At 31.0% G+C, this 15,919-nt stretch overlaps 4 protein-coding genes across 7 annotated transcripts in view; 3 read left to right on the forward strand and 1 right to left on the reverse strand.

The window, feature by feature from the left end:
- Window positions 1-15,919, forward strand: part of LOC149884966 (uncharacterized) — a 748,071-nt gene that overhangs the window by 231,891 nt on the left and 500,261 nt on the right. The window lies entirely within an intron of this gene.
- On the forward strand, window positions 43-599 carry LOC149884987 (histone H3.3). Its single transcript, XM_090096044.1, has one exon. It carries the CDS (start codon window positions 95-97, stop codon window positions 503-505), a length of 411 nt encoding a protein of 136 aa, XP_089952170.1. The 5' UTR covers window positions 43-94; the 3' UTR covers window positions 506-599.
- Window positions 4,784-6,773, forward strand: LOC149884988 (venom allergen 5-like). 3 transcript variants are annotated; one of them, XM_090096642.1, is made up of 7 exons: window positions 4,784-4,887; window positions 5,079-5,137; window positions 5,243-5,275; window positions 5,528-5,774; window positions 5,976-6,084; window positions 6,347-6,504; window positions 6,613-6,773. In XM_090096642.1, the coding sequence occupies exons 2-7, from the start codon at window positions 5,086-5,088 to the stop codon at window positions 6,734-6,736; spliced, it is 723 nt and encodes a 240-aa protein (XP_089952768.1). In that variant the 5' UTR covers window positions 4,784-4,887; window positions 5,079-5,085; the 3' UTR covers window positions 6,737-6,773. The 3 variants fall into 3 exon arrangements, with proteins under 3 accessions (XP_089952768.1, XP_089952767.1, XP_089952769.1); XM_090096641.1 differs by having other exon boundaries at window positions 6,347-6,500; window positions 6,609-6,773; XM_090096643.1 differs by having other exon boundaries at window positions 4,844-4,925; window positions 6,347-6,500; window positions 6,609-6,773.
- Window positions 9,599-13,876, reverse strand: LOC149884989 (uncharacterized). Of its 2 annotated transcripts, XM_090096644.1 has the most exons (5): window positions 13,592-13,876; window positions 13,143-13,358; window positions 11,825-12,709; window positions 11,350-11,563; window positions 9,599-11,035 (listed from the first exon to the last, which is right to left on the reverse strand). In XM_090096644.1, the coding sequence occupies exon 5, from the start codon at window positions 10,054-10,056 to the stop codon at window positions 9,739-9,741; it is 318 nt and encodes a 105-aa protein (XP_089952770.1). In that variant the 5' UTR covers window positions 10,057-11,035; window positions 11,350-11,563; window positions 11,825-12,709; window positions 13,143-13,358; window positions 13,592-13,876; the 3' UTR covers window positions 9,599-9,738. The 2 variants fall into 2 exon arrangements, 1 of the variants encoding a protein (XP_089952770.1); XR_016455204.1 differs by lacking the exons at window positions 9,599-11,035; window positions 11,350-11,563; window positions 11,825-12,709 and having other exon boundaries at window positions 13,497-13,876.

Below are 15,919 nucleotides of genomic sequence, written 5' to 3' on the forward strand. Positions count from 1 at the left end.
ACAAATGAAATTATATTCTAATAAAGAGCAACGCTTGACCTTTACGAAAGAACACAAAATTATTATTGAACACTGGTGGTACCCAAACTTATCCATGGCTCGTACTAAGCAAACTGCTCGTAAATCAACTGGAGGCAAAGCTCCAAGGAAACAGTTAGCAACTAAAGCTGCTAGAAAAAGTGCACCGAGTACTGGTGGAGTCAAAAAACCTCATCGTTACCGACCCGGTACTGTGGCACTTAGAGAGATTCGTCGTTATCAAAAGTCGACTGAACTTTTAATCAGAAAACTGCCTTTCCAGCGACTAGTTCGTGAAATTGCTCAGGACTTTAAAACGGATCTTAGATTTCAAAGTGCGGCAATTGGTGCATTACAAGAGGCTGCTGAGGCATACCTTGTTGGACTTTTTGAAGATACCAATTTATGTGCAATTCATGCAAAGCGTGTCACTATAATGCCTAAAGATATCCAACTTGCTAGACGAATCCGTGGAGAACGTGCTTAAATTTGACACACTTAAAAACGGCTTTTTTCAAAGCCACAATTCTTTATTTAAGCATTATTTTGGTGAAGAACTCATGGATTAGTTTTAATTAATTCTTATAATCTCAATTTATGGGTACTACTCGACTTTCCCCCCTCTAAAAACCCTAATATTCGCCATTTTTTTTCAAAACGTTTTCTTTTGTAACGAAAATTAATTACCGTTACATTGCGCAACAAACAGACCTGGTTTCCATAAGCCCCCTAGCATTATTACTTTAAAGTATGGTAACGGAAGTGTTATAAGAAAATGAAATCAATAGAAGATTTCGAATAAAGTTTGAACGTAGAAATTGAGAATGTAGAAAAATTGATGAATTATTATTGTATCGTACGCTGGTCTTTTTTATTAAAAAAAAAGGTTTGAAGAATGTGATAGAACAACTATGAACTGAGTGATATGATAAGAACAACTATGAACTGAGTTTCAAAGGTTCTTCTTTTAAAAAAAAAACTGTTGAATTCTTTTTTAAAATTTATTACAAAAGTACATTACTTTCAAAATAGTTTATTCTCTTAATAATCAAAAAACGGCTAATTTCATAGCCACAAAAAATTGCGCAAGACAAACATACTTTAACGACTTTTTTTAACGTAAAAACCATGCTATTAATGTATTGCTTTTGTCAGCTAAAAGTTCTTTAACTTATTTTCAAAATGGCGAATATTAGGGTTTTTCGTGGGATTTTTTACAACTTTGACTTCGAATTAGAGCACTTTCCGTTGATTTTCAGGTCTATGTTTTTATATTTTTCTGAATCAGCATAAAATTAAGGGGGTGGGGGGGGGGTGGGGGGTGAAGAATGTCGAGTAGCGCCCAAATTATGTAAATATCCTAATATTACGGCCTTCGTGACAGATTTTAAGATGCTATCAAGATAAGTCTACCTGATGCCTTGGGCTAAACTGGGTAACATTTTTCCCATCCCCTTAAATTTATGAGCAATTTTTTAGTCTATACTAGACTTACTTAAAAACATAGCAATAATTATTTGACCTTTACTTTTTGTAGGAAGTACTCATAACTGAGCTAATGACAAAGTATTAAATCCTGGTAATGAAAATTGAATTAGGATCTAAGACCAAAAAAAATCAAATTGTTAAAGATTTCTTTATTCAGATCTGAAGATCTGATTGTCTTAACGCTCGTATATAAAGTTTGGAAATGATTCATTCAATGGACTCAACACGTCTCCTGAACTTTGATGCTCTTGTTACAAAGCAGTCAGCCTCTTTAATTTAGTAAAGAAAAATATCTCTTAAGATGAAAATTTATTTTATAAACGCATAAAAAACCGAATAAGAACTGTCCAAATAAAGTCCAGACCGCTAAACAGTTAATAATGCAATTGTAGTGATCAATTATACTTGACCATACTATTTTTTGATTTTTTAATTTGTATTGTAATAAAGAAACACTCAATCTATAGGATCTATCTAAATTTTAACTAAATCAAAAATAAGTTGTTAAAATATCATTGGGAAAGTATTTATAATAAAGTTCCAAATGCATGTTTTTTAAATTAGAGAACAGAACCCTTAAGATCCACTCCCTCAAAATATCCAATTTATAACTAACTTTATCAAAATACTTAAGTAATAGAAATAAAGGTTGGTTGAGATTTAATCTAAAGACATTAACTTAAAGCTTATAATTATATACATGTTAATACATAGATAATTTTAACACCTAAACTGTACATTTTTTGAAGATGAATGGAGATTTGAGCAAATACAGTCTAAAACATTGATTTTTAATTTTTTGTTTATGCTTTTTTTGGACAACTGTGAAATTAAAGAACCAGAAGATAATAAGAAATAATAAGAGACAAATTTTCCCCCATATGTTCCTCAGTCCTTCCTGATTCTGTGCTCCTTAAGATACTTAAGGTATTTACTCTTCGCTTCATTGGCTTTATTGCCTAGTTGTCCAATGGTAAGATTGCGTGTTTTATCGCACAATGGCAGCATTTGGACACTTGTGGGATATAACATTAGTTGTTTTTTTTTTAAATATTTCTACTATTTCCATGGCATGTTTTTTTGCAATTAACTTCATCCCGCACAAGATTGTTTGAAAGATTATGTGAAACATTTTTATCAAATTTTCATCCATCCCAGTTATCTTTGCAGACACTTTTTGGAGAATTGGGAAAAAAACTTGTGCCACTTTAACAATATTTGTGAACCTAAATTCAGTTTTTGATTGATCTACTAATATTCCCTATTCCTTCTTAAGACCCTCCAGAACCTCTGACTTATAGTTCTATTTTCTTTTTTATTTTCTCCCCTTGCTTGCCAACTCATTATGCTTACTCTGCAGCACATTTGTGAACAACATTCAAAGAACCGTATCCATGAATGAAGACTCAATTGTCCGAAACTGTAGTTTTCGACTCTTGGCAATTTTTTTAGGTGACACACAAAAATTGTTTTTCTCTGTCTCACTCTTTAGAGAATGAAAATTTTGGACTTATTGTTCCCTTGTCCATCAAGAAAACCGCCTCGCGCCTTGTAATAGCCAATAACAAATAAACACCCGTATTAGATTTTGAAAGCCCGAAGATCAAACATACAAAAAAGATCCTTCTTTTTGTAGGGTAAATCAGTTTTTTAATTGGAAATTCAAAAAACATTTATTAAAGTATTTAACAAATTAATTTCATTTTTTTTTTTTTTTTTTTTTTTTTAGCGAATTTAAAAAAGGTATAAAATTTATTATTGAAATTTTGATGAGTACTAAAGCCAACCAATAGAAATTCGAATTCTTTTTTTAACAATTAGTAACTTTTAGGTTCACATCACAAGATACGACGAATAACACTTTTTCCCAAATAATTTGAGACAATAATTATACTCATACTAAAAGGTTATGTTTATATATAGTTTTCAGGAGGCTGAGAAGTATATATACTTGTCTGCGTTTTATTACTGCTGTATTAATTTCAAAAAGATATTAAAAAAAAAAATTACATTAATATATAATTACCGAAATTGAAACTTAAAAATGTAAAGTTACAACCAAGCTTATCAAATTGCAAGACTGATTTATTTTTTCACTTTTTAAAAAGGTATGTTTTAGCAGACTAACTTAAAAAAAGAATCCTTTTCGGTTGATCGAAAAATATTACAAGAAAACGATATTTTAATATTCGGTCAGTTAACAGAGAGAAGCTCCAACAAACAACTTGAAGATGTCAAAGCCTGAAATAAGAAAAAAATAATAACAACAAGTTATAACAAATATTTGTGATATTTATACTTTGTTCTTTATTGATTTAAATCACAAATCAGATGGATGGTTTCAATCACTTTTTTCTTCATGCTTTGGTGAAAATGAGCTGGTGTGAATGAGCTAGTTGAATTTTTTTAAGAGCTTACATCAATCCTAACTATCTTGAGTTTCCTAGATTTCTCTAAATGGTTATTATGAAAAAATCTGCGACATTTTTATTAAAAGTGTTGTTAATTAAAAAAAAATCTACTGAAAAAATTCATAGACATTAAGATAACTGTAAAAAAATAAAAACTTCGAAAGACATTTCTTTTAGTAATCAATTATTTGATAACAAATCAGTTTGAGAACAACACCCCTTAAAAAGCCCTCACAAACACCTTAAAAAGCCCTCACAATTTTTACATCCACCTTATGCCCCTCACACCTGTCTTCTTTTATTTTTAAATAGTCAAAAAATTTTCCTTTTTTTCTAATCAGTTTTTAATTTCATTAATAATCGATTTTTTTGTTAATTTTAACTTGACGTTTTCTCGAGTTTTAATTTTGCAGCATTGCCCTTTCATGGCAACGACTGTAACTTTGACTTTTTATGACAGGTCTCGACATGCCTTGGAATCGTTTCTTAAATTAGAAGTTGAAATTTCAACTTAAATTTTGCTTTTGGGTTTACATTTTGCGCTCGACGTCTTAAACACGTTTTCTTTTTTTTTCTTTTTACTGTACAAATGCCATTAAAATAGTTCTGTTAACAAGCTAGTTAAATGTAAACGTCTCAAAATTTGTCCAATCAAAGTTTCAATTTACAGAATAAAATATATTAAATTTTTGGTCACATCAACTTGTGAAATGAATCAAACAAAGCATTTATAATTATTTAAAACTAAATTAGGAAAAATTCCATTTTTTGCCTGAAAGGCAAAAAATATAATTGTTTTAACAGACTATCGCACCTAAATTAAAATAACACTTCTCAAATGTATATTGGAATTGTTAACTTTAAGGCTTTTATCGAAACGATATGTTAGTAAACAAGAAGCTTGATAAAACCTGACTTTAAGTTGTTTAACATTAATCGCGTCAGGTGTCCCAGAGGTGCAGCGATTGAGGTTTGTTGAAGCTTGTTCTTCAAGAACAAAATCATTCTGTAAGAAAGTTAAAAAGATAAAATTCATATCCAAAATAAAAAAATTGGAAACTTTAAGCTACAATTAAAAAAAAAAAAGGGTTATTAATATTTGTTAATAAAACTAATGTGTCATATTTGTGATAAAAGTGATAATAATTTTAATATTTTTAGGTATAAAATGATAACCGAAGCCTTTTATGTCTTCTTACTTTCGGTGTTGATATTAACTGGTGAGTGATTCTATTATGAGTCTTTTATTAGCCCTTTTTAAAGTGATGCTTTCAGTTATAGTTATCTTTCTGTAACCCCTGCTAATAATATATCTTTATATGTAGAAACGAATGGAGAATCACTGACCGCACAATCTGGTAAATATGATGCGATGCTCCTTTTTTTAATGACATTAACATACACGCATGCACATATACACTTATTCAAACGAGTGCGCGTACACACACATAAATTGGGAATATTTTTTTTTAAAAAAAAAAACTGAAAATTTTTTTCATTTACAGAAATCATATTTTTTACAATATCAAAATAGATAAAAAAATGTTGATCACAATATAAGTAACGAAGAATATTTTTTTAAGTTAACTAAAAAAGCAAACAATTTTTAGTAACTCCGGCTGCAACTGAAAATATTCATAACAGCATACGAAGCTTGTACGTGGAGCACCCTCTAATTTTTAGCGAAACATTGGCTGAAAAATCAAAAATTTGTGTCTCTATGATGGCCCAATATCATTTGGGAATATCAGACCATCCTTGCGAAGAAAACGGCGAGAGTATTTACCTGACAAAGCAAAGCATACAAAGTGGACCTTTGTCACCTGAGAAGCTGATGTCATTAGCTGCTGATGCCTGGTAAAATTAAATTTGTAAACAATCAAGTTATATAAAATATTATGAAAATCAGGTAAATGAGGTGAAAATATGCAAGAAGCGAAATATGAAAAATGTCTTCGTGTTATAACACAAAATATCAATCAAAGAAAAATTATCACTATTGGTTTAAGTATTGAAAATTTTCCATGTGATGAATAAATAACAAATAAATATTTTTAGGCATGACGAAATAAGGTATATAAAGCAAACAGAATTCCGAAAATTTGATGAAAACTGGCTAAAATATCCAAGTAAAGAAGATGTCATAAATACAGGACACTTAATGCAGGTAGTTTTTTTTTTTTTTCTGGTTAATTAAATTTATGCAAAGAACTGCGTTGGCGGTTAAATGTTTAGAATTTAGTTTTAGAGATTTAGAAAAAGATTTAGAGAAACTGTAACCCACCGGAAGCCTAAACTATTGAAGTATATCGAAGTAGAAAATTTATCTTATCCATCATCCGCCTTAATTTCCGGTTTAAAGAAAAATAAACTAATACAATCGTCAGATTTCTACTTTTAAGAAGTTTTTAAATGATTCTACTTTTTAGATGCTCTGGGCAAGTACTAAGTATGTTGGATGCGCCAGTGATTTCTACATTGAAGGTTCGGATCGTATTTATTATCTGCTCTGTAGATATAGTACTCCGGCAGACTTATGGAACTTAATAGAACGTTTAAACAACCTTCCAGTAGCTAAGCCAGGTATCTATAGTTGTAACTCTTGTAACTTACTCATTTGAAGTTCAAAATCCCTTGTATGTAATGCATATTTAAAAATGCAACTCCGAACCATCATGAATTATTTTACAGGTACTGAATGTGTGGATGACGTTGGTTGCGACAAAATTGCTTCACAAGTCAATTGTTTAAAATATCTAAAGACGCGCCAAAGGTGCAAGAAGTCTTGCGACGTATACTTGAACGAAAAAAAATGTTGAAATACAATTAGTTATTAAGAATAGAAGTAGAACTAAACTTTTCAACTTTATTTTTTGTAATCTAAATTATACCTAAAGTGCTTTTCGTTCAACACCCCTACACCCTTCTTTTGTTCAATACACCCTGCACTGTCCTTTAGATTATAAAATGTAGAAAAAAATATTTCCAAATAAAAAACCAAAAATTGTGCATATATCTGTTGATTGCAAAATTTCATTATTATAATTTTGTTATTATATTATTATATCTTATTATTTTTATTATTACATATATTTGTTGCAAAGTATTATAATATATCTTTTATATAATACATTTGTAAATCCGGAAAACGGCAAAGAAACAAGATTTTATTTTCCTTGATTTCTGTAATTTCATTTCTGTGTTTCCGAAAGTTTTGGAACCCATGAGAGGGCTAAAAATGTTTTCAATGTTCACAGGTACTCCAACTGTCTAAACCATGTCACTGTTTTAGTTTGATGAAAATTTAAAAGCATAATGAACCATGTTTTATGAAGAACTAAATTTACCACAAGGCCACATTTAAGTTAAGTTATTGTACGCTTTAAATAGTAATAGTAAATGTACGCTTTTTTATCTAAAGGTGTAAAATATTTTTATACTTTTCTCTAAATAAAGTTTATTCTAATATATTTTTAATGTTGAAAAATCATGAAAAATCTAATGCTAAAAATAAAGTTAAAGTTTTCGACAAGATTTTTTTCCTGATTTTTAACCTTCTTCAAACTTTGCTTCTACCAATGCAAAACAGGTGGAATAGTTCAATTGGGATGTCCGCACCAAAATATAAGCTATATTTTTGATTGAATATGCAAGTAAAATGTTTAAAGTTTTTTTTAATTTTCATATTTTATTTTCAATCAATGTCTAGAAAGCGCTATACCAACTCTTTCCGTAGATTCTGTTCTTGAATTTTTTAATTAGAAAAGGAATCTTATACAGCTTATAAAGTGTTTGAAATTTAATTTGCATGCTAAGTTAATGACTAGGATAAATCTTAAGTGCTAAGAAAATAGTTATATCAACCCTTGGTAGATTTGGTAGATTCAAAATGTGTCTTTTTACCTCCCCAAAAATATATTTCTTACATTTCAATTTCATTTCAACTTTTTCCAAGAAAGTCTTTAAAACATATGCGATGAAAACATATTTTTCCCTTTAAAGCATATGTGATGAAAACATATTTTTCCTTTTAAAACATACGCGATGAACATGTTAAACATTATCATGATATATCTTCAACAGTATATATAGAAAAGGAATACCGCAATATGATTGGCTGATTGCTGTTGGACACTAAATAAAGATGATCCCGAAGTTTTTTATAAAAGAAAATCCATTACTAAAAAATTCTAGAAATTTATTCATTAGGTTTATTACAATAAGCTTTTTTTCTCCATAAAAACACAAAGTAGTTTTCTAAATAACCTGATGTGGACAAAGTTTAAACTTACATTTGACGTAATCAGCGTATAAATAGAAAAGAATAAATGATAGAAAAAAACAAAACCAAAAAAAAAACAAAATTTAAAATAGAAGAAAATAAAGAATTGAAAAACTCCTTTCTAGAAATTTTCTGTGAAACTTGCTGTAAAACTTTGAGTTAAAACAACTTTTTTATTTGAAAAGCTGAAATACTATTTTTTCATTAAGGAATTTTTAAAAATTTTCATTAACTATAATTTTTTAATGTAATGCACGATGATCAGTTTGCATTTATTGATTTGAGGTTATGTTTGAAATTGTTAATGGTTTTGCGCAGGTATTTTATCTTTCTTTTCAATGATTAATTTTTCTTTGCTAATTTTCTCTTTCCTTACCCATTTTCAAAATGAGGAATAGAAGAGTAGGATGAAGATGAGGAAGATGATTAGCAACAGAAAAAGATGACACGAAGGAAAGCTGAAGTTTTTTCAAGAATAAAAAACGCAAGAAACATTTCTTTTGATTTTAACCCTTTGTACTCGAACGATGCCTCTCAAGCCCTTTCCTATTCTTTGCTTCAACTCAAAAGACGCCTGAGAGGCTCTTTTACTATTTATGATGATATGAAGTGATGAGAGTCAAAGTGGTATAACTCATTTCAATACAATTTTTCAGGGCAGAGCGTTTTATCCTATTAAGTGCAAAAGAATCAGGTTTAATGTTTAGTGATTTTGAAAATATTGGATGATGTTAATAAAAGGCTGTTTTATTTATTGGAACTGTTTGAACTGTTAATATTTTTACAGGTTTTTAATAAAATTAATGTTTTAACAAGTTTATACCACTTTTACTCTAAACAAAACTAACATACCGTAAAAGGTAAAAATAAGTTTCATTCAAAAAAACAGTTTAATTTGTGTTTATTTAGGTGAAAAATTATAAAAAAAATTCAGAAGATACTACAAACGAAAACTTATTGGTTTCACTGCAAATTTTCTTTCTCATCTGGAATGTCCTCTGGGGTGTTCTCTTCGTCAGTCAGAAAGTTGGAGTCTTCCGCTTTTTTGAAGTTTTAATGTTCCTGAAGTAGGGATGGTAAATTGGAGGAATATACTTAAGGAGAAAGAGCATATCTCTTTTTTTCAACGAATTGATTAGCTGGGGTTACTTGTAAAGATGGTCCTGATCAGGAAGGAGAGTCCTAGGACGACCTTTGGCTTTACTTTTTTTATAACGACACCACTGGATTTATAACCAGTGAACTTTTTCTCCAACTGTGCTTTTGGTTCACCTAACAATGGCCTTTTCTAACTTTTCAGTATAAAGAAAATTTGTGTCTGCCATCTTAATACTATAAACTTATTCTTTTTTCTTGCTGATGCCATCGCGATGTATCAATCCTCAGTCACGTAGAGAGATTTTTTTTTTGCGCATTGTTCAATAAGTCCAAAAGCAGAATCTTTAGGCAAATACGAATGCCCTGATACCAAAAACTTTTGTTCAATAATATTAACAGAGGGGCTGTCTTGAACAAACTTCAGCATAGCCAGGGCAACCTTTATGTTTCGATTCTGGCCAGTGCATTATCACTGTAAATTATGGTATAGCTTTTAGTGCTAACATGCAACGATTTGTGTTTTAAAGTCGCAAACCCAATTTCTTGAGATCCTCGAGAGGCTGTGCATTCATCCCATACATACATTGCAACGTTATTGGTGGCAAGGTCATGCACACCTAAGTTGTAAAAATACATGTTTCGCCTGTAGTAGGCATCAAACACTGTAAGCTTAGGAAATGGAAGAGCTTTCTGGAAATCTATGCTTATTGCTATTAGTTCATCTTTTTCTTCTTTGGCCATTTCTCCTTCAGCCTTCATTGCAGATCTAGCTTTTTTTGCTTTCCGCAAATGGATTTCATGCTGAGCTTTTAAGGTATTCTGTTTCTGTGGGTCAGTTTCTACGTCAGCTGATATTTTAAATTTATCACACCTTACAAGTATCTTTCCTTGGGACTTGAAAGTGAAGGTTTAATCTAGTATTGAAAATATACCTGTAACTGTGATCTTTTTCCAGGAAAACACCAAGTGTAGTACAACTTTCTTTGTACAATTAATACTTTTTTCTGATGTTGAGCTTTGGGCTTATATACTTCCTGTTGGAGTTATCGTTACGAGTGTAATGGCTTTGAAAAGCTGGGAAACTTTTAATATGGTCCACTATACCTTGTATTTTGTTTTCAGGAGTTTTCTTTGCAGGAGCATGTTTTCCCCTGAGGTCTTGGCCTGGTGATTTACCATTGTAAACTTTTGTCAACAACCTTGAAACCCTGCCATTCGAAGAACAAAACGTATCTAAGAAAAATGTTTTGCAAACATAGATTGTATTTCCTGAAACCTGTAAATAATACTTATTTGAGGCCTGTTTTTCTGTCTTGCTACTATCTTTGGGCTTTCTTACTGCTGCTAGTACTTGATGGATTAGGCTACCAAGATAAGCCATGTCGTAAAAATTTTTGAATAAATTGTGTCTCTCTTCGTAAGTCTCAGATTCAAAGCATTTTAGGCGACATTTACAATCTTTGTTCTCAAAGATCTTGCCTTCTACTTCTGCGCCCTTGTAATTTTTTGTACGATTTACCCGAAATCCTTAGGCGTTTTACAGTTGAATATTTAAATGCATTAGGTCTTCGAAGTCTCTTAAGAGATTTATGAGCCCCAGGAGCCACGTTTTCAAGCACCAGCGAAGGATTATCAGTTAGTGGATCATCAGACTTCTGAGATCTACCTGCTTGTTCATTGGGAGACAAACTTTCATTGGGTGTGGAAATTCTTCAGATCTCAGAAAAGCAGCGGCAGGCTGATTTTCAGAAAAAAAAAAATGAATTACCACTTAGGACTACAAAAAAAAAAAAAGAATTACCACTTAGGACTGAATGTTTTTTTTGTTGTTTTTTTTTTCACTTATAAGCCTACTAAACAAAATGTTTTAATGTAAACAGGAGATCCCATGCCAATTTGCTTGGAACAATTTAGGACAAACCAAGTAAGTTTTTTTTATTTTTGTTTAAGCATAAATACACAATAAACATCAAGGCCTATTGAAGAACTTATCTGAGAGTTTTGGAACAAGTAAAAGAATATGTAGACTGAAAATTAGTATTAAGAGCCTACCTGATAGTATTGAAGTTGGCCCATTATCGTTCTGTATTCCTGAGGGCCCAGGCAGGTTTTCCACAATATTACAATAGTGGGAGGTATCAAACGTTTACTGAGTTTTAAGGGCCTGTGCAGAACCAGATACATTTTTCTCTGCTGGCTTAGGCTTCAGCTTTTTCCGATGATCGACTCGAGTAGGCATTTTTATATTGTAGATATGGTCATTGTTCTCATATGAAAATATGCACCAATATTAAATAAGGCCTAGGCCTAGGTGTAGCTTAACCTAGACTGTTTATTTATACATAATGTTCATAGGTTCAAGAATAACCCAAGTTTTATAGTGCTCTCACTGTCTATAAAGGGTACAAGTATTATGCATAGATAATTTAAATAATTCGGTACACTTAACAACTCAAAAAGTATGTTCATTGTCTGAAACATAACCTAAAAAATAACTTCACATTATTTTTTTTACTATTACTCTTACCTGCAGAATCAGAGCTGATATCACTTAGCTGAGGCCGATAATCTTTATTCTTATCACTATCATATTCTTCTTCGCTGGTGCCTTCAATTTCCAGAAGATCTTTCAAACTTTGACCACGGTAAAATGACATTGCAGTTGTGAGATTCACAAACAAAACAGCCCAAAAGTAACAGTCAAAGTGGGATATATAGAGCTATACCACTTTGTTTCTAACAAAAACTAGATTTTATTAGTGCAAGAAATGGGTGCTGTTATCTGGTGATGAAAACATCAACTAGAATTTATCCCACTTTTACACTAAACATAAAATGTGTTTAGGAGTTAAAATCAGCTGTTAAGTGAAAATTTTAAAAAAATGGAGTTATACCACTTTGAATCTCACCACCTCATATGTATCTTAATTTGTGCATGCACAGCAAATTTTTTTTCCTAAGTGTGAGATTAGTCCGGTATATATCAGATATCTGAACACTACAGCGTTTTGTGTTAATAAACTGAAAATAACTGAAATTGAAAATAACTAAAAATAACTGAAAATAACTGAAATAATAAACTGAAATAATAAACTGAAATAATATAATAAACTGAAATAATAAGCAGAAAATAACTGAAAAAATAAATAACTTAACTGCTCAAGAATTCAAGAACACGAGCGATCAATCATTCAAGAACACGAGCGATCAATCATTCAAGAACACTAGCGATCAATCAGTAACTTAAAATAAGTGAAACTTTTTTAGTGAATCAGCTAAAAGGAAATTATTGACTAAACCGTGAAGCTGTCCGTGGTTCTACAAAAAGTCCGTGGTTCTACAAAAAGTCCGTGGTTCTACATCTTCAACTACAAATAACAGTATCCGATTAAATGGTGGGCTACATGTTATGCTAAAAGGAAAAAAAAATGATTGCAGAGCGTGCTCTGACCGAACGAAAAAAAAAAGAGGAAGACGTGAAACGTTGTATTACTGTGACACTTGTCCTGAATAACCTAGGATACACCTTGGAGAGTGATTCCTCAAATATCACACAAAGGAAGGTTATAAAATTTAAAATTAAACCATTATGTATGTAGTATGTAAATAAAAATAAATCAAGTAAGTAAAATACTTTTGTTAAAAATTCTTATGTTTGATATATTACAATTTTTTATTAAAAATACTGTCGGGTACTTGACTACTCATACTAAAAAATGGTTCAGGCGCAAAGGTTAAAGAAAAAAGGGTTCAAAGTTTGAATATTTGTGATTAACCCAAATACTGCGCGCGAAGAGGAAAAATATACAAAAAAACATGTGTTTTATATAAAAATATATACATACATGTGTTTTATGTAAAACTTATATATCAAAAATGCATGAATAAGCCAATCCTGGAGATCCTATCGAGATAAAATCCGCCTAACTTTGTCTGCATAATTAGCAAGAATTTTGATATGCACAATGTACACCCACTAATGCACAACCATTAACATAACATCTGTATATTTTAATAAGGTTCAATGCGACAAGAATAAAATTGCGCGAATGAAGCAAATGCTGAAAAAAATTAAATTACGTTTATCACAACAAATTGATATTCACACTCCCTAACTAAACAAGTCCTTAATATTCCAAACCAATCGCTACAAACAACACAATATAGGAAGCACGATAAGAAACGTTTAAAAAAATTACCAGAGAGGCCCGAGATACAATTCTTCAAACAAAATAATGTCTGATAAAGCTCTCCTTTCCACAGAAATGCCAAAGGTAAGCTACAACCAACTTACCGAAGTATTTGGAGAAAGATAGGCCACCAGCGGAAGTAGATACTCAAAGACTGGTGCTGCTACAGCTACTACAAGCTACACTTGCTATTGTACACTACTTTAAACATATGTCCAAAGCTACACGTAAAAGACTTGCAAAAAGTTCATTTGCAAACGTACAACAAGTTCCTTTGCAAACGTACCACAAGTTCCTTTGAAAACGAGACACTTTTTATCCCAAGAATGCTAACTTTAAACAAATCCATTCAAAACGTTCGTCAGAGAAAACTTTATATGATAGAATCTAAGGGAAAAATTTTCTCAGAGATTGTAATAGTAAGATCAACAAGCACAAAATTTTTATTCTTAAACCAAACTGTTCCTCAAATAAATCAGACAAAATCATTGATGATAACGTAGACTAGGGTTTGGAATACCGGACCAAAAATCAAATACCGGTATTTCGGTATTGAAAAGTTATAATCCCGGGATTCCGGTATTAAACCGGTATTATTAGATTTCCTTTAATAATACAAATGAATGAATAATATAATTAAAAAATGGTTCGGCAATTAAAAAAAGCTATATTAACATATTTAAAGAATAAAAAAAAGAAAAACAAAATTCAGTAAAATGTCAGTTATATATTGATCATAAGAAAAGGAAGAAAACATAAATTTTTAAGGTTCAACTTTTTCTGCAGTTGGTTGTTGATATAAGATCTCAGAAAACATAGGTTGTGAAGCGAATTATCTCCCATCCTTGACCGAAATCTGGTGCAGATTAAGCCAGCTACCGAAAAAGCTCTCTCTGATTCTAAACTGGTTGGTTGAATACTTAGCAAATAATTATATATTAAAGTTAAGTATTTTCCCCTTATGCCATTTGTCTCAAAAAATGACTTTTCTTTTTTTATTGAGCGTGTGAGATCTTTTTTATTTCGATCGATTCCACTCTCAGGTAATCTGGTGCAAATTTTTTTTGATATTGCTATCTCCAACTTTTCTTTTAAAGTCAGACAAATTTCATTTCTTTGATCAACTTCATCATCATCGACATTGAATATTATATTTGTGTCTATTATATTGTTGGCTGAAGTAGATGTTGTTGCTAAAGGTGCAGCTTCATAGTGCAAGTTGGTCACACCCACACGTTGTATCTATGAAACGATAACTTTTGCGATTGCAGCTTTGGTAATGATTGGAAATAATTCATAACCTCTATTGGTTTCATCATCGCTCGGATTTTCATTGGAGTCTGCATCGTGTAAATATTGCAAAACACTTGAAATTTTTGTTCGTCTTTCAAGAATACGTACTTTTAAAGCTGCTTTCAATTCATAACTTAATGAACATGGATAGCCAGTTATTGATTTCATCATAAATTGAATAGCAGCATCTGCAGATAATAAAGTTGCATCTTAATAGGAAGCTTAATAGGAAGTAAAACTGAAAGGATATTTGACAACATTTCAAACTCTACATCTGAAAAAAAAATAGGTGATTTTAAATCTATTAGACTCTTTTTGATGCAATTTTTTAATTTGACAAAAAGTTCTATCATAGACAACAAACTATTCCATCGTGTTTTTGAGCCTAAAACCAGAGACAGTTCTTTCCCGAACTCTTCTTTTACATATTTTTGTAGGACTTTATCATTTTTTGTAGGCGAAAAAAGGAATATTTTGACCACTTTTCGAACTTTTTGAATTAATGGTAATGTTTGCTGATGTACCAGAAAAGAAGAATTATCATCATCATTTTCAGTGGAGATTATGAGTAAACCATTTTCATTTTCATAATCTTCATCAATTAATTCGTCATCATCTGTGGAATTCTGCTCTATTTCAAATCTGGGTGTAGGAACTGATGTAATGTTGGCATCTTCTTCATTATACAGACTATCCTCATTATTAGGTTATTTATAGAGTACGCCGATAACAGCCAACTGAATTCCATGCGCTAAACATAGCTGCTGATGTGCTTCGATTAACCTGCCTACCTTTGTCATAACTGCAGCGCCATCAGTGGTAATACCTACAATATTCTTGATCGAAAGCTTAAAATCACTTAACCTATCGTTGACAAGCTCAACACATTTTTTTGCGGGAATTGTTCCAAAAGCACGAATTAATCCTAGATTCCAAAATTCTTTGTCAGAGTAGACATTAATATTTATGTAACGTCTATTTCTTATCGATGTCCATTCATCGAAAGTTAGAGAAAATCTTGTATAATTTAACTTACCGTTTGGAATTTTATATAATATTTTAATTTAACTAAAAGTAACCAATATCATAAATGATATTAGTATATATATACCCACATTTAATTTTGTACGATGAATTTT

This window comes from Hydra viridissima, unplaced genomic scaffold (assembly GCF_058129835.1).
Source record: "Hydra viridissima isolate aposymbiotic clone 2 unplaced genomic scaffold, HvirCarnegie_v1 scaffold_8, whole genome shotgun sequence".
NCBI classification, from domain to species: domain Eukaryota; kingdom Metazoa; phylum Cnidaria; class Hydrozoa; order Anthoathecata; family Hydridae; genus Hydra; species Hydra viridissima.

Excerpts from the sequence above, each read along its gene's own strand:
- LOC149884988 (XM_090096642.1), top strand. The coding sequence starts at position 5,086 with ATGATAACCGAAGCCTTTTATGTCTTCTTACTTTCGGTGTTGATATTA. Across the intron at positions 5,775-5,975 it reads TCATTAGCTGCTGATGCCTG|GCATGACGAAATAAGGTATA; the intron begins GTAAAATTAAAT and ends AAATATTTTTAG. Across the intron at positions 6,085-6,346 it reads ATACAGGACACTTAATGCAG|ATGCTCTGGGCAAGTACTAA; the intron begins GTAGTTTTTTTT and ends TCTACTTTTTAG.
- LOC149884989 (XM_090096644.1), bottom strand. The coding sequence starts at position 10,056 with ATGAAGGCTGAAGGAGAAATGGCCAAAGAAGAAAAAGATGAACTAATA.
- LOC149884987 (XM_090096044.1), top strand. The coding sequence starts at position 95 with ATGGCTCGTACTAAGCAAACTGCTCGTAAATCAACTGGAGGCAAAGCT.